General features: G+C 22.6%; 1 protein-coding gene across 1 annotated transcript in view; it reads left to right on the forward strand.

Annotated features, from left to right (window-relative positions):
* The first annotated feature begins 572 nt into the window (after positions 1–572).
* LOC129610632 (dystrophin-like) overlaps positions 573–27,178 on the forward strand; it is a 45,516-nt gene continuing 18,910 nt past the window's right edge. The window contains exons 1-3 of the mRNA XM_055523262.1: positions 573–596; positions 3,079–3,202; positions 3,972–4,126. Coding sequence (XP_055379237.1) covers positions 573–596; positions 3,079–3,202; positions 3,972–4,126 — 303 coding nt within the window. The remainder of the gene's footprint in view (positions 597–3,078; positions 3,203–3,971; positions 4,127–27,178) is intronic.

Raw genomic sequence — 27,178 nt, forward strand, 5'->3', positions numbered from 1 at the left:
CCTTGTAAAAAGAACGATTACATTGCTTAAATAAGGTTGTATTCATACATAATATAGTATAAATTATTCCTACAACAATTAAAAAAGCTTTCAACTAGAAATGTAATTATGTCTTATGGAAACTTCAAATTTATCTCAAATTTCCAATGTTATTTGCTTAATTCAACTTCTTAGAACGCAACTTTATTTCTGTAAAAATATTTTTCCTTTACATTTTTCCCTCAAAAAAAAACTTTCACATTCAATTTATCAGTAAAAATGTAAATAATAGTTACTTTCACTGTTAAATATGTTAAATGAATAAAATTAAATAAAATGATACACCTCTGTGTATTTAATAAAATCTCTGCCAATTATTAAAAGAAGCAGGAGCAACAAAAATTAAAAAAAAAGAATCAAATTCTAAAAACATCCCAAAGCACATTTCACAGGATATTAAAGAAATACAAAAGAGCAAAAAAATCGTTTACACGTACACATATTTTTTCTTAACTTTGCAATAATATAAAACATATACAAATGTATATATGTATTAACATATCCGTACATATTTTTATTTACATCAAATAAAGATGATTAAGAATGAAGGTAAAAAGGTAAATATTATAACGTATAAGTTTACCGTAATATTTTCGTTCTCTTTTCTTTTTTTTTATTTTTAGTTTTTATACATTTCATTTCAAATATGCTATATTCATACTTACGTATATCCTTATGCCGACAAAAAGAAAATATTATAATATAACATTATAACAATAGCAAATTTAATAAAGATTATCACATTAAATGGGATCGTTCTTATATAGGGTATAAGAACGATATATGCATAGTCCTAAGTATTGAGAAAACCTGTTCAAATATGTGCCAAATTAAATTTATTCACTTACATCCTTTTATGTATTACAATATTACATTATACCTAAATATATCATACAATACCACTAAAATCCTTACCGCAAATTATTTTGAAAAGAATATTCAAATAAAAAAATGTATTTATCAAAAGCAGAAAAGGTCCCAAAAATATTTCATTTTGTTTCTATATTCTCTGATTTGTTTAGGATTTTTAGGATTTGTTATTTATTTTCCATCAAACCTTGTAATAAAAATTCTCTTATAAGAAGAAAATGAATGATAAATGGCTATTATAACACTTCTTATAAATGCAATAGGATGGCTTACATGAATGACGATAGCGGTTTTATAAAAAAAAAAGATGACTATCTAAAAATTAAAGTTTACTAAAATGTAAAAATTGCATAATTATTCCTGTAAGTTACATAAAAAAGACAAATTATGAAAGCTACAGCTATAATTTTGGGATTTTAATAAAATTTCTCCGCAACATAATTCTTAAATATTCTAAAGGGCACAGATGTTACGGCATTTCTCCGATTCTTTAATTTAATAACTTAAATTTATTTTTGAATTTAAAATTTATATTTTTTTATTTTTTATTAAAGTCAAAATTTCTCATTGTTAAAATAACTACTAATATATTAAGAATATTCTTTCAAAAAATGTACAATTTATATAGATTTTTGTAAATTCGTCATCAATATATTTATTTCAATTGACAAAGTTTGAATTCTGTGAATATTAACCATGTTGTTTAATTTCTTTTCAATGGGTAAAAGTACATGGGTCTAATTAAAAAGTTGATTTTTTAAAGCTATTTACAAATATAACAAGGTCAGCATTGATTGTTTTTTTTTTATCAGAAAATGTCTTTTTCTACAATTCCTTACAGAGAACATTTTAGGAAACTATAAATTAGAAACTAGCTTAACAATATTCAATAAATTATTATCATAATCATTATTAATTTGCTCATATTAAGAAATTTTTATTTTAATCAAATTTTCATAAAAAAAAATTAAACCTTATCCCCAAAAAATGTTTCCCCAAATTCTATTTTTACGTCCCTTTTGATAATAATCTGCAAAGTAGATAAAATAATCGACCAAGTTTTATAATTCAATCCTTTTTCATTAAAATTAATTTCGATAATTTATTCTCATAAAAAAAAAATAAAAAAAATAAAACCTACTTTCTGAGAAAGCAGGTATTTTTCACTTTATACAAGTTTATCCATTTTCAAAAAAAAAAAAGCAAGTTAAAGTTGGATAAAAATAAAATCAAATCAAAAATTTTATCGTTAACTTTTTCTACCTTTTTTTTATTGAAAAAGATGATGTAAAAATACCTGTTTATGTGTACTAGAATTATACCTGTATTTGTATACATATATAATATTATTATATAAGTAAGAAAAAGATAACAGAAAAGAAGGTGAACACCAAGAGTTAATTAAGATTTTTATTGAGGCCAATTATAAGGGATGTTAACCAATTATATATTTACAAAATAAAGAAATTAAAAAATAAGAGTTATTTTTTCCTTTTAATTTAAGTAACCTACCCAAAATATCAAGAATTCCTATATTCATTCCTATATTCTGATATAGAATCTATTTAAAACTTTTCCCTATGGATAAGCAACATATTATATCTATATATTGTTTTAAGCGATATATAGTTAATATTTTGTTAAAATGCTATTATAATAGTTCAGACACAGCTCAAACAATTTGAAATGAAAGATATCTATTCTATATCTTATTATATTATTATCAGTAATACCTGACGCCATACAATGTTAAATTGTTTTTGTACATAAAAGTTTATAGACTGACTGATACTATCATTGATTGAAAATTTTATTGATTCTTTTATTCATTTTGGATTGAACACCTGCCAAAATTATATTGCGAAAATCATATACCTATATGTACCTGTTCTATATAATGATTACTATTTCTACTAGAAGAAATGTTTTATTGTGATTTCTACTACTACGAGTATTGGATTTTCCTCTCTATATACAGACAAACCGAAATCAAAATCTGTTCATGATGACGAAAAACATTGTTATACTTTAAAATACACACTATATACATACAAAGATATTTTATATTTTAGTGGAAATTTTAATAATATTTTTTTTAGCTATCGATTTAAATTAATCTTATTTTTACGTACAAATAATTAAATTCATTTTTTTTTTCTTTCTTTTAAGGATGATCATAAAGCATTTCGACGCCAATTGGAAGATAAACGTCCGGTTGTTGAAAGTAATTTACTTAGTGGTAGACAATATGTTGCAAGTGAACCACCGGTATCGGATACGAGTGACACTGAAGGTAAAATTTTTATTTCATATATATAAGGAAAATTATAATATTGAAATATTTTTTTTTTTTTCAAAAAAATTGTCTGTGATATGTGCGATAGTCTTATAGATGTTTGTGATAGTCTTATTAACATTTCTATTAGATTTATTTTGAATAAAATCTATATATTCTTTACGATTCTCGAAAGAAAGGCAATTCAAATAAAACATAGATACTGAAAATTATTCTTTAAATGCTTTTTCATAAGAGTAAAATTGTGCAACTATATTTTGTCCAAAATTAGCAAACCCTTAAAGTAATTTCATATAAAATAGTAAATTTGTTTTTATATGAAATAAACATTAATTTTTTTTAAACTAGAATTAAATTCAATTAAAATTGATGATAAAACATCAAATAAATAGGAAAGTTTTTAACATTAAACTACACAAATTTGTATTGTATTTTTTTTTTGTTTTCTGTTTTTGACTATTATAATTGTTATAAAAAATTTAATTAAACCATTAAATATTTGATTACCTGTAATTTATTTTCTTTTCGATAGCTACATGCATATATATTGCCATATAAATTGTTTTATATGGTTATTTGACCTATATCCCCTTAAAATGTTATTATTATAGTTTCTGATGGATTCCTTTAACATAAACTACAATTTATTTTATATTTGGTGTGATCTTATTTTAAGAGGAAGAAACTGATTACGAAAAATTCAATTCAATTATATTTTTTTTACATTAATTTGTAAATAATAAACACTTTTATATCTTTTATATAGCAATTGATTCAGAGTCCAGATATCCGTCGGCTGAAGAACAAAATCGTGAATTGACGAGAAGTATTCGACGTGAAGTAACAAAATTATCAGAACAATGGAATAATTTAATTGATAGATCTGATCATTGGAAACATCGATTGGATGAATATATGACGGTAAGTTGAATGACTGTGATTTTCGTTTCTTAAAACAAACAAGCATAGTTTTCTATTGAAATTTAACTAAATTTTAGCAAAATTAATTATTGCAATATAAACTTTAAGTTGTCCAAGTGAAAAATTGTGGAAATGGCTACGATGGCGCTAATTTTACTTGTATTGCATAACTTTTGTTTGATTAGTATATTTCTTTAAACAAAAACCAAAACCAACATATCTTGTAATATTAATATATACATACATTGCATTTTTCATTCATAATCTGTTTTAAAATTTCGTTTGTTTGATGTCATTGCAATTATTCAACATGTTTTAAATATATTTTAAATATATTAACTGATTTCTCATATACATTATAGATATAACCTAAAAGAAGAAAAAAAATTATTACCAAAAATATTACAATTAATTAATTGTTTTTAAGCACCTTTAATCATAAATATCCGACAATAAGCTGTAGCTTATCAGCTAAATCCAGTGAATAACTATTATATAAATATTCATAAAAACTTGTACATTTTAAAATTCAATAAATAAGAGCGTACATATTATAAATATTTCCATAATTTGTATGTAAACATACATATACATACATATATAAATACGGCATAAATGTTTCCAATTCTGCATTTTACTTTAAAATATAACATCATCCATATACATAGGCATTCATATAGTTTGGCAAGTTGTAAATAAATGCATGTATGTATGAATGCATATAACAATTAATGTTCATAATTGTGAAAATTACAGGAAAATTACTTAATTGTTTGTATATAAAATGATTTTATGATTAAAATAATTAAATTGCAAACAAAAATACATATATGGAAAAGGTTGATACAATCATAAAGTTTTCATACGTATATGGAAAGCATTATTTAATTATTTTGAAAAACAACATGCCGCTGTGCTTTAACATGGAAAATGAGATGGCTGTTGAAGGGCGATTTTCGTGTCTTACCTTTATCAGCTTCTTTTATATCAACAACTTACTTTTTGAGAATTAATTAATTTTTTTCTTGTTATTAAACTGACATTTACCCTACTGCTATAAATAAACGAAATAGCAATTTTATTACGCCATTCAGAAATTGTATAAAAAATATTTTCAAGCAGAGAAAATTTACCATAATTCTGTTACCCCCATGTTTATAAAAAACAAGTTAAAACCAAAAAACATAGCCATAATAAATAACTGGGTGATAAAGTAATTTCACCTTGTCTTTTCTTTTTTTTTTGTTTTATTGAAAATGTTAATCAAATTTAATTATAATTGATCTCATATCAATTATAAATATTTTTAAACATGTAAAATTAAACCACAATCAGTAAAAAATTTTGTTGCAATTTTATGGATATTGATTTGGTCGTGAAAAGGGGATGATATAAAATTTATCAGAAAAAAAAAGTATTTTTTTTTTTGTTAAATATACTTAATGCTCATTAATTAAATTATTTGAGAAAAAATTATTACCAATTCGAACATATGAGAACAATTTGTTAACTCATATATGTAGATATCAATAATTAATTTGAAAATTTCATCAATGAAAATTTATAGGAGATTTTTAAATATTTTTTTATATTATTAAATTTTTGTAAAATAGAGAAGGAATTTCAATATGAGCGTCTACTAAAACTGCTAAATCTAACAGTCTATGTGAGTAATTCTCCCAAATAATTTTAATTGTTTAACAAATCTTTTAGAAATCAGATTTCAGCTTATATAACAGTTATTATACCTTTTTTGAAAAATTTGTGTTGTGTTTAAATGTATTTTTTTTTAAATTTTTTGTAGAAATTTTCATAATTTCTTCTCATCTTTGAATCAAATTTCTATATTACACAATTGAAGTAAAATATGAGTTTTTATATTACTTAAGTTTGTTAAAGTAATTAAAATCAATTATTTATTGTCAATATGAAAAATTCGCATTTTAATATTTTGAATAATTTATCTTATTAATCAAGTCTAATTAAAATTATAATTTGTTTCTTGTTCGAAATAATACAAATATAACTAGCCTTATTAAAATGTAAATTTTGTTAGAAATTTGTTTTAGAAAATTTAATTTAATATTATTTAAATTAAGATGTTATACCTACATTGCAGAAAAAAAAAAATAAAAAAATTCAATAAGCAATATTATATATACTAAATATCTAAGTTTGTAGATGAGAATGTTTTATCACATATAAATAGATTACTTATTTTATTCAAAAAATTTTCCCGATATCAAAAATTTTATAACAAAATCACTATTGAATAAAATTCCTACTATTTATTTCAAATATTGGCCAAAATATCAAAATTGAAAATGATTTTTTCAATTATTTATTCAATAATAACTAATTTATATTGACGTGATTAAAAAATTTCTGTGAATTTTCTCAAATTGCTTCATTTAGCGATCAATTTATTTTATTCTGTTTATTGCGTAATGTAAAATAAATAAATGATTTATTGATTTCACGATTTCTTTTTTTATAACTATATAGAATTTCGGAAAAAAAAAAACACAAAAAAATTCTTTTGTTCTTTAATCTAAAAATCAAAAAATGTCCTTTTTTTTGTTTATTCTAAAAAATTATCATACATTTTTTAAAAATTATTTTCCAAAAAAAAAAATAATAATTTAATTTTCAATTGAAATTTAAATATAAAGAAATCGCTTTTATACAAAATGAAAAAAAAAACTGAAATGAATCGAACAAAAAATTTTTTTTTATTTTATTGTATTATGCTCATTTAATTTGGTATGAAATTTATTGGAATTTCTATCTATTATTGAAGGAAAAAGGAGGAATATCACAAAAAAAATTCAACATTGAAAAAAAAGGACACATTGAAAATCTAAAATTTAATTTAATATAGAGTAGAAAAAATAGGAATTTTGATTTAAAGAAAAATTCATTATTAAACGAGAATAAATGATAAAATATAATAATTCTGAAATTTCAGTAAAAAATTTTTATTATTAGTCTATTCCTATTTCCGAATTTTTATTCCAAACTAATATACGTAAATAAAATAAAATTTATAACATACAGAAATGATGTTACTCAATTGAATTATGAATAAATTATAATTGACGTGTGTCATCAAAATATAAATGACATCTAAATTTCATAAAAAAAAAAGATCTAATGACGTGAAGAAAATCCGATTACAACAAAGAAACTTATGGGTAAATTTACAGAAACTCAAAATTATGCTATTATCAAAATAACGATTATGTAAAAATTTGAGTACCTATTAGCTATTGCTCTAAAAAATTTAGGACTATGTAAAGAAACATAATACTTCTCTATGATAGACTGACATTTTAAATTCAAATATTTTTAACTTATTTAAAAAGTTTTATACACAGACCCCGATATAAAAACAGACGAACGAAATAGAACTGTTAAATAATTTCCTTTTTTTATTTTGCTTATTAATCTTTAAAATATAAAAATAAAAAATTACATATTAAATTCAAAAAATTAAAAAAAAATTCTTATTTGACTATAATATGTGTACTTTTATACTTAACTAAGTTATTGTCAATTCAATTTGCGATACGATTATTATCTTATATTTTTATCATCATCTATTTTCTAGAGGAAAATTCAAAATTTTTGATTTTCTTTTGGGTTTAAGATTGAAAATTTCAATAATTTTATCATAAAACATAAAAGAGGAGGACACGCAATGATGATGAAACATTCTTCCATTATACTCTCTCTTAATAATAGAGTCAATGTTGAGGGCTCTTATTTAAAACAGTTCTTTTTGTATATATACGTATTGCAATAAAGAAATTTCGTGGCTGTACAAAAATATAAAAAAGAAAAATGATAAAATGATTGGTAAGGAGAAGAAAAGAAAATTTTCTAGTAATTTCATTTAAACTACAGAAAATTTTCTCTTTTATTATATACGTATACCAGTATATATCGTTCAGTATACATTATCTAAAAGATATCTATATAGAATGAAAATTTTTCATTTTCATTTTATTTATTCCTTTTGTATTTAACTAATCGAGTATGCAAATTACAGAATGTTTATTCAAATTTTGTGGGTTTAAAAATATTTCGAATATAATATGCCAATGATGAAAATCTTATAGAAAAGGCAGAATTCTATAAAATATTCAAAAACTCTTCAATTTTGTTTATTAAATATATGTACTTACATACTAATAATATAATATTATGTAGTTATATAATATGTAATACATCTAACAATTTCTGATGTAAATTATATTAGATTGATGAGAAAATAATTCATAAAGAAAATTCTTAAGATGATAATAATATTTTCTCTCAATATTATTTTACATTTACATATAGTATGTATATATCTAAATGTATATATGACATTTTATAAATACATGCTAAAATGTAAAAATCTCTTTTGATATGAAATTATTAAAATTTTTGTAAAGTAGCATTTATTACATCGAAAATACATAAGCAACTTTATGTATATGTAAATATATGGAAAAATTTGTAAATTCTAAATTTTGTACAAGAAATTTTCTTTAATTGTTTATTGAATTGAATAAATCAATCACATATTAAGGTTTTATAATACCAATATATAGATTAATAAAATTTTGAAAATTTTAGAAAATTGCTGCAATTTTCCATCTCATTAGGTTTAATTAAATTAAATTAACACTCAAAATAATATTTTTCAGTTTACTTAGAAATGCACAGAAATCGAAATGTTATTTTACAAAATAATATGTGCATATTTAGAATAGAAAAATACACTATTTTCCAGAATGAATTTCAAAAATTCAGAATTCAATGAAATTATATTCTACAATACTAGTTATGTATGCAAGAGAGTTTAAAAGACACTGGAATTGAACAATCGAAAAAATACGTTACGTTTATTATTATAGAATGAACATAAAAATATTTGCATAATTATAGGCGAAAAGAAAATTTTATTAGTTTCATTAACGGCCGCAATTTTAAATGATATGCAATATCATAAATTATATTTCGTTCACATTATGTATTTGCAAATATCAACTAAAACATTTCAAGATATGATTTTTTAATCTGCAAATATTTTGAGCTGTAAGTAAATCCTATTAGTACATATCCTATTAGTACATATAACATTTTCATACATATCACGTAGGTATACATAATATTTATCTAACAAAATTAATCAATATCAGAATTTCCTAAGTCTGGAGTGGCTTATTGAGGATAATAGAATAATAGAAATTAAAAGGGAGCAATCAATTTAAAAATATTTAAAAAATTAGTTAATTATGTTACAATTTTCCCTATTACTAGATACAAACTAATATTAGTTTAGCAATAATAGTATTATAATATTAAAAATCCTTAATTTTTGAGATTATTTCAAATTAAATATTTTTTTATATATTAAAGAAATGTATATAAGTACTTATTTACAAATACATATGCATCTATTGTTTAAAATGAGGTTAAATTAATATTTTATAAACCAGTATACTAGTTAAAACTACCTTAATTAAGGATAAAAAAACTATAAAACAAAAAAAACGTAACTTTTGTACTGATTATTTTTTTTTATTTTCAACAGTTATAAAGGAATATAGAAAAAATTTTGAATTAAATTTTATAAAAACCTTTCATAAATCTTCTCTCTTATAAATCAATTTTTATATTTTGTCATTCATTTGAAATTAGTTTAATAGGTTAAATACACATTCAAATTCAATTTTTTATTTTTTTTTGAAATTCATATAAGGAAATTATATACCATCATCATCAACTCTTTAATACTTTAAATATGTATTATACAAGCATATTTGAAAAGTATGTAAGATGTGTATATTACAAATGTATATATGTACAAGGCATACAAAAATTATATATATACCTATATACATAAATTTTGTTTTTAAAGCTAGGACCTTGTTATCCGTACTCTTGAATTCAATCAACACTAATAATATTGAAATAAGACTTATTGTATTTTATAAATGTATATATATTGTATCATATGTACATACATATATGTATATGTATATGTATTTATTTGAATAATGCACACGAGTGAAGTTATATTGTGCTATTGAAAGATATTCAAGAAATTCGAATCGAATACAATGGAACTTTTACGAAAGTTAGTCATAGGCGTATTTTAATTGAATTGAATATTATTTTTATTTATTTATTTTATTTTTAATTAAAACTTTATAAATATAAACATGTATATTTGAATAAATGTTTTTGCAAATGAAAAATTATAACGACTCATTTTAGTTATTAATGAAAGGACTATAATTATTATACCATTTTCAGTGAAATTTATTAATTATACTTATATATTTTCTTCCACACTAATAAAACTATTTCACACATTCTACGTTTGCATTTTCAACTTTTGGTTTCATAGGATTTTTAACACGAATTTTAGGCTTACATTCTCTGTCTCAATTTTTTATTTATAGAATAAAATAAAAACTGAGTTAGCACACAATTACAATGTAACTTTTAAGTGCTACAAATATGTTTTCGCATTATGTATGTCTTATTTTCTGGAAAAGGTTAGTGGTTGCAATGTAACCATTTTCATTCTCGTTTCTTTCAAGTTTTTTTTTTTTAAATTTTTTTAAAGTGATTTGCATGTGATTCTAAAAACACATTGGAGCTTTTATATAAACAATTATTCTGATATTTTATATACCCTCATATTTCCATTTACTTAATGTATGAATGGATGCTTATATTTAATATTTCTTTGATGAGTTCTCACAGTTTTGATATACATATTTTCAAAAATAACTTTAAAAAATTTCTTTTCATTGAATTTAATATTCAAAGGTAAACAAAAAAAAACAACATAAATGCAAAGGTCTATTTAAATCTTTTGCATATTTGTATGGATTTTTATCTTGGATTAAGAGCGTTTGTCTCAAATATCTTGTACCTTCAATACTTTATTTTGAAAACAAAAACAAAAAGAAAAGATTTTTACACTTGAATTTAAAATACAAAAAAAAAATTGTTTCTTATAATGTCATTTATAATTTATTCAAATAGATTTTTTTTCAATGAAAATAATTTCCTTTAAGAGCTTTAAGGCTATTTTTTTAAATATATGTATGTATGTACGAGTATGTACTGACTTGTTTTATACTTATGTACATACATGCAAATATGCGTATATAAAAGAAAAAGATAATTTTATTTACGTCAGCAATTAGACCATGAACTAAAAAAAAAATTTTAAATGTTCATCTTAAAATATTAAGAATAATTCATTTACTATTTTCTTTAATAGAATTTGCTAAATTTATTTTAGACTACCTAGAAACAAGTTAGAGAAAGATTTTGAAAATAAATGATATCTAATAATATTATATAAATATGCTGTGTAAATAAAAAAATACGTATGAAAATTAATTTTCAAAATATTTCTACAAATTTGCTCAGGTAATGCTTGTCAGTACTCTTATCTATAGAAACAACACATTGTATTACAATTTATTTTAGTAAAAATTATTTATAGAATTTTAAATTTTCTTAATTGCAGTGTGAATTACAATTGAAATCCGCGTATTGGCATTTTAACATAATATGTTTTTATATATGAAAACTTTACTTTAACCCGCAATTTACTTATTTTTAACCAGTTTTACCACAAATTTTATAAACTTTTCAAAAAAAATTTTTCAAATAAACTTCTAATTTTAATTTGTATGAAAAATAAAAGAAAATTATTTTTTATGCATTGAATTTTTTTTACTATACAAACAATATAAAAGGTACTCTTTACAATGAGGGAAAAAAAAAAGTTTTTCAATTACGATATTTCTTTTCTTTTATATAGATGCTTTCAATATCCTTATATAAAAAAAATCCTAGGGCGCAAAAAAATAATTTTTTTTTGTGTTGGAAAATATTTGTTTTTTTTTCGTGTTATATTTTTTCGCGGCTATTTTTTCTTATTAAATATGTATAACGGTGAATTATAAGCCTACCTAATGGGAAAAGTTTTTCGTTGGTGTGTTACTTTTTTTCTCTAATTTTTCTCATTTTTCCTGTTATAATTTTGCAGCACTTATTTCTTAATACTTATATTGGTCAAGTTTTCTTTTCAACAGGATTGTTATAATAAAAATTTGAACTTTTTGTTTTTTTTTTACTTAGTAATAATGCTTTACAAAAATATTATAATTATTTCATTTTTAACAAAAATTATATTAAAAAAATCGTATACGTTCATACCATAGCTTGTACCAAATGATAATATTAATTTAAATTGATTATAACAATAAATATTGATTTGTTGTTAGAGTTAAATATTTCAAGCTTACATAAATTGAAAGCAAAATTCATCAATAATTGAAAAATTCTCGCGCTATTACGTATAGATCCTTTCGATTTATGTATGTTTTAATACTTATTTTTTATAATTTAAATAATTTTAATAATAAAGTAAAATGTTTAAAAAACCTGTTTTGCTCATAAACAATTCAATTTTTAATATTTTAAATATTTATTAAAAAAGTTTCATAATTTATAGTTTGTTTTTTTTTCCACAATATTATTTTCTTATACAAATCTTTTTAAAAAATCTCGAAATTCTAATTTAATCAAGGGAAAGTTTTGTTTTTTTTTTTTTCAATTAAATTAAACTTTTAAATAATCTTTTTATATTATTCAAAATTTTTAACATTTTCATCCATTAATTTTTTATTTTCTCTATTTTCCTCCCCAGTGACATTGGATTATTTTAATTTTGATATGGAGTTTAAAATTCCATTTTGGAAACTTTTCAATCTTAAGAAATTCTTTTATATTTTTGTCCTAAAATTCTTTTTTTTGTATTTTTACAAAAACGAAATATCCACAATAATAAAAATACCAAAACTTTTGTTTATAAAAAAAAAACCAAAAAAAAAAAAGAAATATTTTTGTCAACAACAAAATCAACAATTTTTTTTTCTATTTTCCTTCATAAATTATTTATTTTTAAAGGACAAAAAAAAAGTATCCTAGATTACCTTTTCAAAAGATAAGATCACATAAATCTGATGTGATTCAATATGTAAATAATTAAATATGTATAAAAAATAATGTAAGGATATGTTTAGATGAATTTCTTATACATGGAATAGGAAAATGGGAATTTGAAGTTTTTAACTTCTTATAAGAAAAACAGACCCTTTCTTTTGTTAAATAGAAGAATAGAAGAAATGAAAAACCTGAACTTTAAAAAATCAACTTATGTATTGAATAATGTTATTTAGACAAGCCTTAATCCTGTTTACAAAAAATAACTGTCTTAATTTTGTTTTTGTTTTTAAATAGCCTTACTCATACACCACACGGAACATAATGATCTAATAAATTTTTTTGTTGAAATTATTTTAAAATTTTTGTCTTTTAAAATGACTAGCTTATATTAAATTGCTGCAGCCACTCAAACAACTTTTTTTACATTACAACAATTACGAATTAAATTATCATTTTTTTTATCACAGTAACAGTTTAATAAACAATATTATTTCTTTTTGAAAATATTTTTATAATGGCAACCAAATTTCGTCCTTTTAGGGAATCATTAAAGTAAGCTATCCCAATGACAATTGAAGACACGAGTGGATGAAGGTGTCAACTACAGTTTTTGTAATTCTACAAATTTCGAGTAAATTAACCTCCTTTCAAAGCAAAATAATTCAAAAGTGTGACATAACACGTTTCTAAGTCAGAGATAAACATATAAAATTTCTATTTATGCAAGAAAAACCTATTTTTGTAAAATTTGTAGATGACACTTTCATTCACCCGTGTCTTCAATTTAGTTATATAAGTACCAATAGTATTCTTTCACCTTTATATAACAGATATTAAAAAAAATAATACCATTTTCGTTAAATTTGACATAGAATTAATTTCAATTAATTCTGAAACTGATCACTCGATAGATGACTTTCAAATATTTAGTAATAAACCTTTGATACTTAAATTTAATTTCTGAGTATATTAACAGATATGTAATCAATTGACCAAAAGATATAATTTGCATAAGCTATACAAAAAATTGTTGAACTCATAAATTTTATTTTTCTTAAAAAAACAAAAACAATTCATTCAACCAAAAAAAAAATCAAAAATTTTAAAATTTTTTTCATACTTCCTCTAATTTTATTTCATTATTTTAAATTTTATTCCATTTTCTTCCTATAATAAGAAAAATTTCTAAAAAGAATAAAAAAAAAACATTATTATTGGATGAAATTCATAAAATTTTTTTATGAATTTTCAAATTTTCATGAATTTATCTCGTAACAAGTTTACTACATTACAAAAATTAGAAAACAATAACATTTTCAGAAAACAAAAAAAAAAAAACAAGAACAAGTTTTACATCTATATCCTTTTTCCTTCGAAAAGAAACTTTAACATGCCCTAAAGGAGTAGAGTGTACAGACGAAAAAAATAAAAAATTTTTAAGGAAAAAACTTTCTAAAAAATATTCTTAAAAACAACTAAAATATTTTTTTACTAACTTAAAAATACAAAATAAAAAACAAAAAACTGAAATTCTTTTGCCAAAACTTTTTAGTTTTAAATTTATTTGACTGTAAACATTCGTTACTCGACCTCTTCCCTTTATTTTTCATTTGTTTTTGTTTTAACGTATAAAAACCCTAACAAACTTTCAACCCAAACTATTGTCATTTCTACTCTATATGTATATGTATGCAAATAGTTTACTATAGTATTAAAAAGGAAGAAAGGAAACTATAATTCTACTTTAAAACTATTAGCTGTCTAAAAAAACACAAGAAAGGAAAATAAATAAAGATTTTCAATATACATTTATATGTATACATATGCATATTATATAATACACGAATATAATAAAAGAAAAAAAAAACTAAACCACCAAAAACAGCCAACTCCAAGATAAACTTCTGATAAATACGTACGGATGGTTGGAAACAAAAAAAAATTTGTAACAAAAAAGTTGGCGCAAGAAAATAAAAAACAATCATTATGCAAAAAAAAATATTAGAAGTTAAAAAAGAAAAACAAAAATTTTTTATCAGGTGTATCAGTTAATAATCTTAATAATACAAAAGGTTGAAAATGGTAAAAAGAAAAAACTTTGAAATTTACTTTACAGATTATTTGACAATCTACACTTATAATATAAATTGTTCCCTCGCAATTTACGTTCGGCTGAAATTCAAGCACTAAATAAAGTTTATTTTACGAAATTAACTTTTGGCAAAACTTTGCATTCATATATTTTTTTAATTGAAGAAGTCTAGAGATTGAAATTGACGTTATACAAAACACCATTATTCGTTCAAAATATCGTTTACTTTACTAATTCAATAAAGTAATTTTTATGAGCACTTGAAGTTATTAAACTAATAGACTCTAGATATGATATAAATTCTATTATAAGAAGCTATAGCCTGTGTAGATTTAATGGAGCTTAATGTTGTATTAATATAGAAATGATTTTATAAATGAGTATATTGTAAAAGAGGATATTTTTTATTGCCTAGTAAAATTCAATTGCCATATTATGTATATTGTTACAAACAAATTTAATTTGAAATCTTAACTTCTAAAATGAACAATAAACACATATAAATATGTACATTGTTTTACAATCGCAAAACATGACAACGGAATTCGTTCATACACGAAAAATTTTAAATATGCAAAGTTTATTTTAGCAAATACCATTTTCACGTTTTTTTCTAAAAATAAATAGTGTCAGATTTCTAATTATTATTTGTAATACAAGTTTTATATCTAACGTACTTTCACATATAAAATATTTGCTGAGGCTTTATCAAACTTCTATAAAATTTACTCAATATTCAATTTTTCCTCATTATAATTGATTAGATATTAAATTTCTTTTAAATTAATTAGAATTATTATTTCTATGGATCTAATGAGCAGCTTCTGAAATTCTTTTATAGCAAAAATAAATTGAGATTATATTGCTAGGAGGCGTTACATGCACTGAAAATGTGTTCTAATTATACTAGTAAATTTATTGAGAAAACTTTCATATTGTTTGAAATTATATAAAAATTAGTTTTTCAAGTATTCGATTCTTACAAAAAATTAATCTACATTTTATTTATTTTACATTTTACTTAATTTTTTCTTCTTATTTGTTGTTAATATGTTTATTTGTAATTTTACTCACAAATAAAGATAATTCAAACAAGTAGACAAAAAGTGTTACAAAATTAAAAAAAAAAACTCGTTAGGAGTTAATAAAAAGTATGAGGAAGCTTAAACGAAAGATGATTTTAGAATTTCCTTTTAACGTTTTTTTATATAAGTACACCCTTCCTATCTTTGTAATGAAACTCTTTGAATCCACTCTATGAAAATGAGAATTCAACTTGAAGACTTAAATATAATTGGCAGTTTTTAAAATATGTAAATTAGAATTTCCAAATTCGTGTATTTTCAATATTAGATCATTGAATTTTGAATAATTCTTAAAAATTATTCAAAATTCCTAATTACGAATCCTAAATTAATTTAACGTAAAATTATAATGAATAAAGTGAAATACAATAAAAACTATTTGATGTTATGAACGAAAGGGAATTTAAAATGTGTTTTTTAGCCAACAAGGCAAAAACCAATAATTTAAGCTCTTGATTTTTGGACTAACGCAATCCTATTTTATTGATTGAATTGTATAGGAAATTAAAATATTTATCAAGATAAATCAAGAATAATTTCGACATTTCATATTAAAATTGTGCATTATAAACGTAAATTGAAAAAATAATGAATTTCAAATACAATTTGTACAAAATATAAAAATATTTTTAAATTTAACTAACATAAACAGAAAAAAAATACTAGATGAGGTCAGTACAATTTCGAGAACACTAGAATTCTTTTTTTCTCCTTTTAAATATTTTTTTTTCTTTGTATTTTGGTTAAATAGTTGAACTGTATATAAATTTATTTGGTACTTTGGTTTTAATTTTTTTTTCTTGTTACGTAACTCTGGTCCTTGTTTTCATAATAATGATTTTTTATTTTGTTTTGCTCTACTTTATATTTACATAATTCAACACAAACTGTCTACTGCCACAATATTTTATCAAAACATTGCAATATCTGCAATTTGAATGTGTAACTTTTATCGTTGTGGAGGTTTAATAATAACAAACAAAGTAACATTAGAAAACATGTAGAAATAAAAATAAGGATATAAAAAGAGAGAAAATTGTGAAGGAATTCTGTTTCTCCCATAAGAATGAAAATATTTTGGATTACTTTTGTATTTTGAAAATGTTAAAATTAAAGTTATTCGAGTATGTTACGATGAATTTGCCAAATCTGAAGTAATTGTTAGTGTTTAAAATTTTTTAAGAGCGATTTTAGAAATATGAATCATTTTTGTCAGTAAGACATATGCTTTATAAAATTTCTTAAAGTTTGTTAATATTCTTTACATCATGACTAAAACATCCTCTACGCGAGAGATTGCTTGACCAAATCTATAAAACGAAGTTATAATTTTTAAAATTTTTCTTGTTTTTCATATTTGGTCAATATTTGAAAACCATGTGCAGCTTTAAAACTCTTACGTTTACTTTTTTTCATTTCTTTAAAATTTTGTTTAAAACAATTGTGAAACAAAAACAGTAGTCAAAACAAATATCACATTTCATCTCATATATAAAAATGGTACTTTAACTTCTATGCTCAAACTGAGACATAATTTTTATTTATTGAGAATTGCTTCAATCTTTTCAGTTTTTTTTAGATATCTTGTTGTAACATCAAAATATAGTTTAATGCATTTTGTTGATGAAAAATTATACTAATGAGTACTCTTACTTACATAAAAAAATTTTTTTTTAATTCAAAAGTTAAAAAATAACTTTCGCTTAAATAAAATTGAAAAAAAAAGAAAATAAGAAATTTTATTTGACCAATGAAAAATTAAGTTTTTTGTTTCTTTTGTAAAGTTCTTTAAAATACATCTGTAGAAGGACATTTTTCGGGGTAATCTTTAGGAGGGAAATTACGTGTACAATATTCTGAAGCTCAACAATATTACAATATGAGATTTCACGTAAAATTTTTAGTTAAACTACATTGCCCAAATGAATTTAAAAACAAAAATTTCATTTTAAACTAATGTATACGTTACCTAATCAAATTCTTAGTTTTAAAATAAGACAAAAATCAGTTAATAACTTGTGTCTGTAATAATACGTTTTTCTGATTTGTGAACAATTTTGATTTCTGAATAAAATAATAAGGTTTTTGTTACCGAAAATAGTTAATGCAAATGCACATAATTCTACTTCATATTGACAATTAAATAATACTATATTAATTTACTAAATAAAATAATTTTTGTTTTTCTTTTCAGGTAAGTGATTTAAAATCAAACTAAAATTGGTAAGACTATTTTCATTACTGTAAAACTAATAATTATAAATCAATTTTATTAATAAAAATTATGTAAGTTTATATTATACCTTGAATTTCAAGCATTTGGAAAAAACAATAATTAAATATTTTAAAAATGAGTGTCAAACTCTTTGCAACCAATGTTTCTCAAGTACACATTAAGAAATTACTTTTAACTTTTTCCTGATACTTCTATATCTCATTTCATAATTTTATATCTCAAACCATGTTTGAAAAATACTTGTGTTGTGCGTGTTTTATAATTTCATCTATACTATAATGCAGTGTGATTCATACCTTCTAATTATATAATAATTTATAAATGTAATATGCGTTCACAATATTTGAATATTAGTTTTAGCTAAGTTTTAAGCTAAAAATTGCATATAACAATAATATCTATTATCATAGTCATTAATTCATACCACAACATATTACGTGGATGCAATGATCATTTTGCTAATTTTTTTCCAAATAAAAAAAAAACTCATGCAAAAGTAATAACTGTCGTTTTAACAACAAATTTTCAATTAATGGTCAATTTTTTTTTACTTAAGTAATTTAACATGAAAAAAAGTATAAAATAAAAACTTTAAATTATTACTATTAAAAACCCTTTGGGAGGTGATATTCGTTATCCTGATCAAGTAACAGTATTGCTGTAATCCAAAAATTTACAAATTTATTCATTTAAAAAGCAACTGAGATCAAGCTTCCTTGTAAGAAAACATAATTTTTCTACGATAAATTTCATTCTTTATATTTATTATATTTTTTTAGACACCCGCAAGCTAAAAAACGAATTATTAATTACTAAACAAGTTAAAAAAATTTTTTTTTATTAAAATGGAAAAATAAATATTAAAAATTCGTGATTATTTCAAATTATGTATTATATGCATACTCTTAAAAACTTGGTAGGGCGTATAGAAAATATAAATTTTTTCATATACATACATACATACATATGTTAATATTATTTTAAATTGCAATTTTTATCAAAATTGTAATAAAATAAATTAAGAGAAATATTTTATATCTGAAATGCAAAATACATAAGATTCATGCAAGTCAATGTTTTTTGCAATTTAAATTTTTTATAATTTACATTCAAAATATTTGGCAAAAATTTATGTTTTCGTTTGTAACACAAAAAATCTTAGAATAAACGTGTAAAAACTGGTGTCAAACCATTAAATAAACATTTAAATTTTTTTCTAACAATTAAGAATGTGTCTCATATTTATGAAATTTGTAATGTAAGTTTCTAAGCATATTGTTTTCAAAATTTATTCAGTAGAATAGGAGAAGCATATACCAATTATTAAATAATATTCCCAACTATTCAAATTTCAAAAGAAATAGTGAATTTTTAAAATTTTGTTTTTTAATAATTATTTTTTATCACAATATCTAGAAATTCGCTTTATTTTAGTCGAATTATTTCAAAAAGATCGGATAACAATTATTTTGCTATCACTGTCAATTATTATGAGTATTTTAATTGGAATAGATTCATTTTTTCTTTAAAAAACTTCATATTGCATAGTACATTAAAATTATGAAACGTGACTATTAATATTTAATATACATACATGCATCATAAGAGCTGCATCATATTATACAAGTCCTTTATTAACATATTTTTGATAACAAATATTATAATTTTAATAAAGCATACATTAAGGCGTAATTCATAAAAATAAAGTCTAAAATATTATTATGCAAAAATTATTTATAACGAAATTTCTATACTCACGTTATATATCTATATACTTAACTACATATATTTATATAAATGTATACACATAATTTATGAAATATTTCGTTCACAACAATGTTGCAATATGATGCGTAAAATATTTTAGATATGGTTTTTAAATTATTAAAGATTTTATGAGACATTATGTTCAAATAAATTATTAAGGATAATATTCTCGTATAATATGTACAAAACGATCATACGAGTATGTGTATATCTGTAGGTGTATGATTGTATTTCAAAACAGAAAAATACGTAGTATGTATAATATTTACAATTTTCAAAAATTGTGCATGATTTGTGTACAAATATAAATTTATAATACATACATAATATATAAATATATATAGATATGTAGTGTGTACATGAAGTGCAATATTTCATGAAGCTCTTTGAAAAGCAATTTTTTTTTTTTTGGAATTATTTTTAGTTGTTGTTTTTTTTTAAATACATGAATAATGCATTACTTTAAAATGGCACTCTAAAATGATTGCTTTAGGCAACAATATTATATTTCAGAAAATTAATAAAGCTACAACACTTATGATGATAGTACTATGCTATCATTTAGCTTCAATTTCGAATAAAAAATACAAACATATTATGTTGCGGCTCTTAGTTGAAATAATGATGACAGCAAACGATATTATAAAAATATATACTTATAAACATATATTATGTATATCTATCTTACACATATTTAGGAAAAAAATATATACTTACACATTATCTCTTACAGCATGTTTATTATTGCTAAAAGAAAGAAACTATTACGAAGGTGTACAAAAAAAATTGACAAAAATTTACTATCATGCCACCTTTAATTGCGAGAAAATTTATTTTTGTCATGCTATTGCAAACATGATGGTCATGTCGTCATGATTTCCTTTTCTTTATTCTCTTGATTCTTTTATGTTATTTAGTTTTTACTTTCCTTTTGAATTGAACTTCATATGTTATTGTTGATGATATAACCATGATGTTTTATGCATTATAATTCTCATTTTACATTGAAATTATCCCCGCGGCCTTAAAGTAGACAAAATTGAAATGAAAATATAGTATCCTAGGAAACTATTTATAAATGATATGGTATTAATTTTTTTGAGGCAACTTGAACTTGAAAATTCAACTTGAATTTAACGACAACTTGAAACTCAGTACACGTGAAATACACTACCCTTGCTAAATATTTTTGTTCTATATACTATTCAAAGTTTTCAAATTCCATAATGACGCAGTTTTATATAGAAGTCTAATACAATTAAAAGCCATCCAAATTAAATACACATTTCTGTTCTCTGACAAACTTTAAACAATATAAAAATTGTGTATCAGCTATTCTTAAATAAATAAAATTACAAAATTTTAAGATAGCTTTCAATTGTTTTGATTTTGTAAATTAAGACGTAATTTTGTAATTTAAGACATAAATTTAAGACATGATCAAGGCCCGTAATGATGTTAATTTTCCCAGAAAAAAATCTACAACCAAAATTTTAGCAAATAATCAAATGCAACATTAAAGAATGCACCCATATGAAATGAATGTTTGACAAAAAATTGTTGAAAAAGAAAAAAATACTAATGGCAAGGTTGCAAAAATTAAAAAATTATTGATCTGAAGTTGTGTTTTAAATTATTGAAATTTTTGAATAAAAGTCTTATAACCTTTCTTTTAAATTAAAGGATAATAAAACAATTAAAATTAATAAACAAAAAAATTACAGTCATTTAACAAAATTTACAGTGTCTTCACCGTCTTATAACTTTGTGTAATAGAAAAGAAAAAATTGCACTTTGTGTAATAGAAAAGTGAGTTTGTTTATATACAAAATGTAAAGAAAGTCTTTTCAAAATGAAAAAATTTTAAAAAATTTACTTTCAGTCTTTAATAAGTTGCATGGCATGCATTGATTTTGATTTTTTTTTGTAAATGTCAGTTTATTAATCCTTTATAGAACCTAATTGCGTTAAAATAATTTTCTAATGGAGAAACCACAAAAGAAAAGGGACAAAAACGAAGAAGTTCGACATATTACAATGTAAATAAAGTCTTTTCAAAATTAGTTTTTTTAATTTAATATTAGGAAAAAAAATAAAATGCAGCTACAATTGTTAAATTTAATACTTTACGTGATAGCCCGTAGATTTAGAACAGCCCAAAGTCATCGTTTCATAGAAGTAGTCAATTTTTCCATATCAATTTAATCCGAAATTTTGGACAATTCTTCTGTAATATGTTTTATACGGTCACTTTTGGATTTTAGTATACTTTTCGCCAAACTTTACTTCAAGTGGGCCCAAAAATTCTCAATTGGATTGAGGTCTGGACTTTAGGGGAGTGTTTCGATCACTTTTGGGCAGTCATGAAGCAAACAGCTTCTTACCAAATAAGATTTATACTGCAAGCGGTTATACCAATAGAATTTAAAATAACCAACAAGACCAAATTTTTCGACTTTGTTTACCAGGTTCGTTTTTAAAATGTCTAGATATTGTTGCTTATCTACATGACCATCTTTAAAAAACAAGTTTAACACCCCGCGACAACATATACAACTCCAAAACATTACAGATAATTTTCCAAATTTAATGATTGGTATAATATTTGTTTTGCCGAAACTTATAAGGATGAATCAGAACGTTATTGCAACTCTGTTATATTCTGTGATGAATTTAAAATTATGCTATATAACAAGCAAGGATCAACTAGTGTGAGGAAATCCGTTATAGGCTCCAAACAACAAAAATATTATACCAATCGTTAAATTTGGAAAATTATCTGTAATGTTTTGGAGTTGTATATGTTGTCGCGGGGTGTTAAACTTGTTTTTTAAAGATGGTCATGTAGATAAGCAACAATATCTAGACATTTTAAAAACGAACCTGGTAAACAAAGTCGAAAAATTTGGTCTTGTTGGTTATTTTAAATTCTATTGGTATAACCGCTTGCAGTATAAATCTTATTTGGTAAGAAGCTGTTTGCTTCATGACTGCCCAAAAGTGATCGAAACACTCCCCTAAAGTCCAGACCTCAATCCAATTGAGAATTTTTGGGCCCACTTGAAGTAAAGTTTGGCGAAAAGTATACTAAAATCCAAAAGTGACCGTATAAAACATATTACAGAAGAATTGTCCAAAATTTCGGATTAAATTGATATGGAAAAATTGACTACTTCTATGAAACGATGACTTTGGGCTGTTCTAAATCTACGGGCTATCACGTAAAGTATTAAATTTAACAATTGTAGCTGCATTTTATTTTTTTTCCTAATATTAAATTAAAAAAACTAATTTTGAAAAGACTTTATTTACATTGTAATATGTCGAACTTCTTCGTTTTTGTCCCTTTTCTTTTGTGGTTTCTCCATTAGAAAATTATTTTAACGCAATTAGGTTCTATAAAGGATTAATAAACTGACATTTACAAAAAAAAATCAAAATCAATGCATGCCATGCAACTTATTAAAGACTGAAAGTAAATTTTTTAAAATTTTTTCATTTTGAAAAGACTTTCTTTACATTTTGTACATACTCTAGTAAGTTTCATTCCATGTTGAATAAATTGAAATATAAAAAACGTCAACATTTTAGCACTAGCCTACTTCGTTACTATATATATAAAGAAACAAAAGAATGGTAGAAGTGCAGGCATGTATATGCAAAACAGAAGTATTTCAAAGGCTTTATCACTTGTATGTATGTATGCCTAAGTGCTTACATGCCTGTAAACAAACGTATCTAGACGTATTTATTATCTACGCTTCTAACATGAATCTGTGTATTTTACTTTACTTCAACTAAGAGATTTATTACTATTTTGGTACATTGATATATGTTTGCATGTATATGCAATATTTTGATATGAATGATAGCATTTTTGATCATGAACGAATAAATTTTTGCAAAAATAGATAAATTTTACATAAATTTCAGCAAATCTGATGTGGTCAGCACATAAAGATGTATTGTCTAGTTTAGCAATAACGTTGCAAAAGATTATAAATATGCCTTTTAAAGACTTCTTTAAAATTTAAAGGACACTAGTAAGCTTTTAGTTACCTAGAAAAATTTGAATTTGGCTTCAATTTCTTCATATGTGCCAAAATGTATATTTGGCCCGCAGAAAAGCTTCAGTTGCTGATATCTGATTTCTTCCTTAAATTATATGGTTTCTCGTATTGCGAACAAAACTTATATATAAAATTTCAGGTTAATCTGCAGAATATTTTCTTCAAAATGATCAAAAATGTAAATCCGGCCCGTTAAAAGGTCAGTTCCCGAGGCCTGAAATATCCCAAAAATTTATCAATTCGCGCCATAGCCAAAATAAACTCACCTATAATATTTCATCCAAATCGGTTCAACTGACATCTTGCAAAACGTAGTTTATTTATTCCTATCTTCTATGGAGAAGTGTGTTCAACCGAAAACTCGGTATGCCAAATTCGGTGTGTTCACATCATCTCCCTTACTGTATGCAATGTGGTAGGTAAAAATATGTATCTATATACACACAATTATATATAAATGTATGTACATATGTACAAGTCTCTTTTCAATCAAATATGGTATATTTCAACATTGACTTTTTTTATTTTATGATATTTTTTTGGTTTTTGTGTACGTATTGATTTGCAAATTCCAAAATAAAGTAATGATAGCAAATAAAAAACTTTTGATGCAAATAAACTAATACAAACAAACGCAATTTTATCTTACATATTGACATATACCTACACAGTGTTTTAAAACTAACAAACACATTAAAGAAAAAATGTAACCGATTCAAACCTTATTTTATAAAATAGCACATTTTTGTTTAACAATTAAAGCTTTATATTTACATATGTAATCGAACTTCGAATTGCTTAAAAACAAATTCGATTCGGCCAATAGTTACGGATAGATTTCCGGGTCCGAAAATTAAAAATTTATAGAATTTTGGGGTCAACTTAGGATGGGAAGAGGGTACAATTATTTCTAGTAAAATATAAAATTGACTTCTTCACACAGTTGAAGTCAAATTGACGAAATGGACAAACTGAGTAAAATTAATAGTTACATTTTTTCTAAAGTTTTTTAGAAATTTGCCAAAGACAATTTCAAAAATAGAAATAACAAATTTTCGATGTTCAATTGTTTTGTTGTTGCAATTTGTAATTTTATTACCAACTACATATTTTTTGTTTCGTTTTCTCATTTTGTTAATAATGGTAAACATTTTGTTTTCCAAAATTATTTTATTTGCTTCTTATATTGTTATTATATCCTCTGATTTTGCAAGTGTTTCATATTTTTAAGAGAGTTTTAAACTCCAAATATGAGATTCTCTTCACATAGAATGAAAATTTTGCTCAATAAAAAAATGGAATGAAGGAAAATTGTGTACGCACATACATACAAACATATCTTTAAATGGAACATTTGATTGAAAATTCATTTCTGTGTCGTTATTATTGTGATCTATTAAAACATTTTTTGATTTTTGGGCAATTCATGTCATAGTAAATACTTTATATTGAAGTTACGTTTTCATATTCATATTGTTTTCGGAATTCGCTTCGGTTTTTATGCGAATAAGATAAGAGAAAACTCAATTTGACAATTTAAAAAAAAAAAACTATTTTTTTTTTTAATTTTTGCGGAAAAAATGTAATATTTTGTAATTCTTGTGCAATTTAGTACGTACGAGCTCAAAATTTCGAACCACAGGAATAACATTAAGGGCTTTTATCGATCTTGTGTAATTTGTAATACTTTATTTTGAATTTTACAGTTTCCTATGAAAATTTTTGAAACATCCAATTCGACTACATCTCTATATCTTTTCGCATTGCTTTAAACCTAAAGATTGTCCTAAGTTATGATTATTAGTTTTTTTCTATGTTTCGGTTTATTGATTGAAATATGTTTATATATGTGTGTACCCTTGAATTAAGAGTTATATATTAGTTTATAAAATGTACATATATTTAACTTCGTCGAGTTTACATTATATTTTATAATCGGATCGCTAGTATAACATACATATATGTTCATATAATATGTTATAATAAAATAAAATCATAATTTATTTTTATTTAAATTTTTGCAACTTGTGATGTCATTTTATTTGAAAAAAAAATTTTTTTTTGTTGAGATTTAAATTATAAAAAAAAATTAGAGGGCGACTTTCACTAATTTATTTTATTGATTTTAAAATATTTTTGTTTCTATATTTTATTGAAAATTTTTTTTTGATTACAACATTGAGAAAGATTTATGCAATAGTATATGTTCATATAAGTGCACATATACATATATACATACATATACATAAATTTACCTATATGCACATACATACATATATGTACGTAATTTTATCCATTAATGATTTTTAAGCCAAATTTGGTGTGACTGAAAGTTTTTTTTTGTCTTAATTTTGTATACACAAGTTAGTCTTTTTATTTTTTTTTATAACAAAATGCAAACATTAAACCGAGTAGTGCTAAAAACTAAAATTTTAGCTAACATTATTAGTTCCAATATTTATTTTGCGGTGTTTGTTTTAAGAGCGATATTTTTAATAGATTACATAAAATATTATTTTTTATATTAAGCATTAAAACCTGAATAATATTAATTAAAAAATATTTTTAATTTTGAGAACTATTAAAATGAATAACAAAATTAAATAAGTTTTAACAAAATTTTAGTATACATATATTATATAAATTAATATCTAATTCAAATTAGAAATTCTAATTCATGTTTAGTAAAAAGTGTTAATATTTTATAGCATTATGAATGCCTAGTTATTAAACGAATGGAAATTATAACAACGTTAAATTTAAGTTCTAATA

Source organism: Condylostylus longicornis, unplaced genomic scaffold (assembly GCF_029603195.1).
Source record: "Condylostylus longicornis isolate FDR11 unplaced genomic scaffold, ASM2960319v2 ptg000045l, whole genome shotgun sequence".
NCBI classification, from domain to species: domain Eukaryota; kingdom Metazoa; phylum Arthropoda; class Insecta; order Diptera; family Dolichopodidae; genus Condylostylus; species Condylostylus longicornis.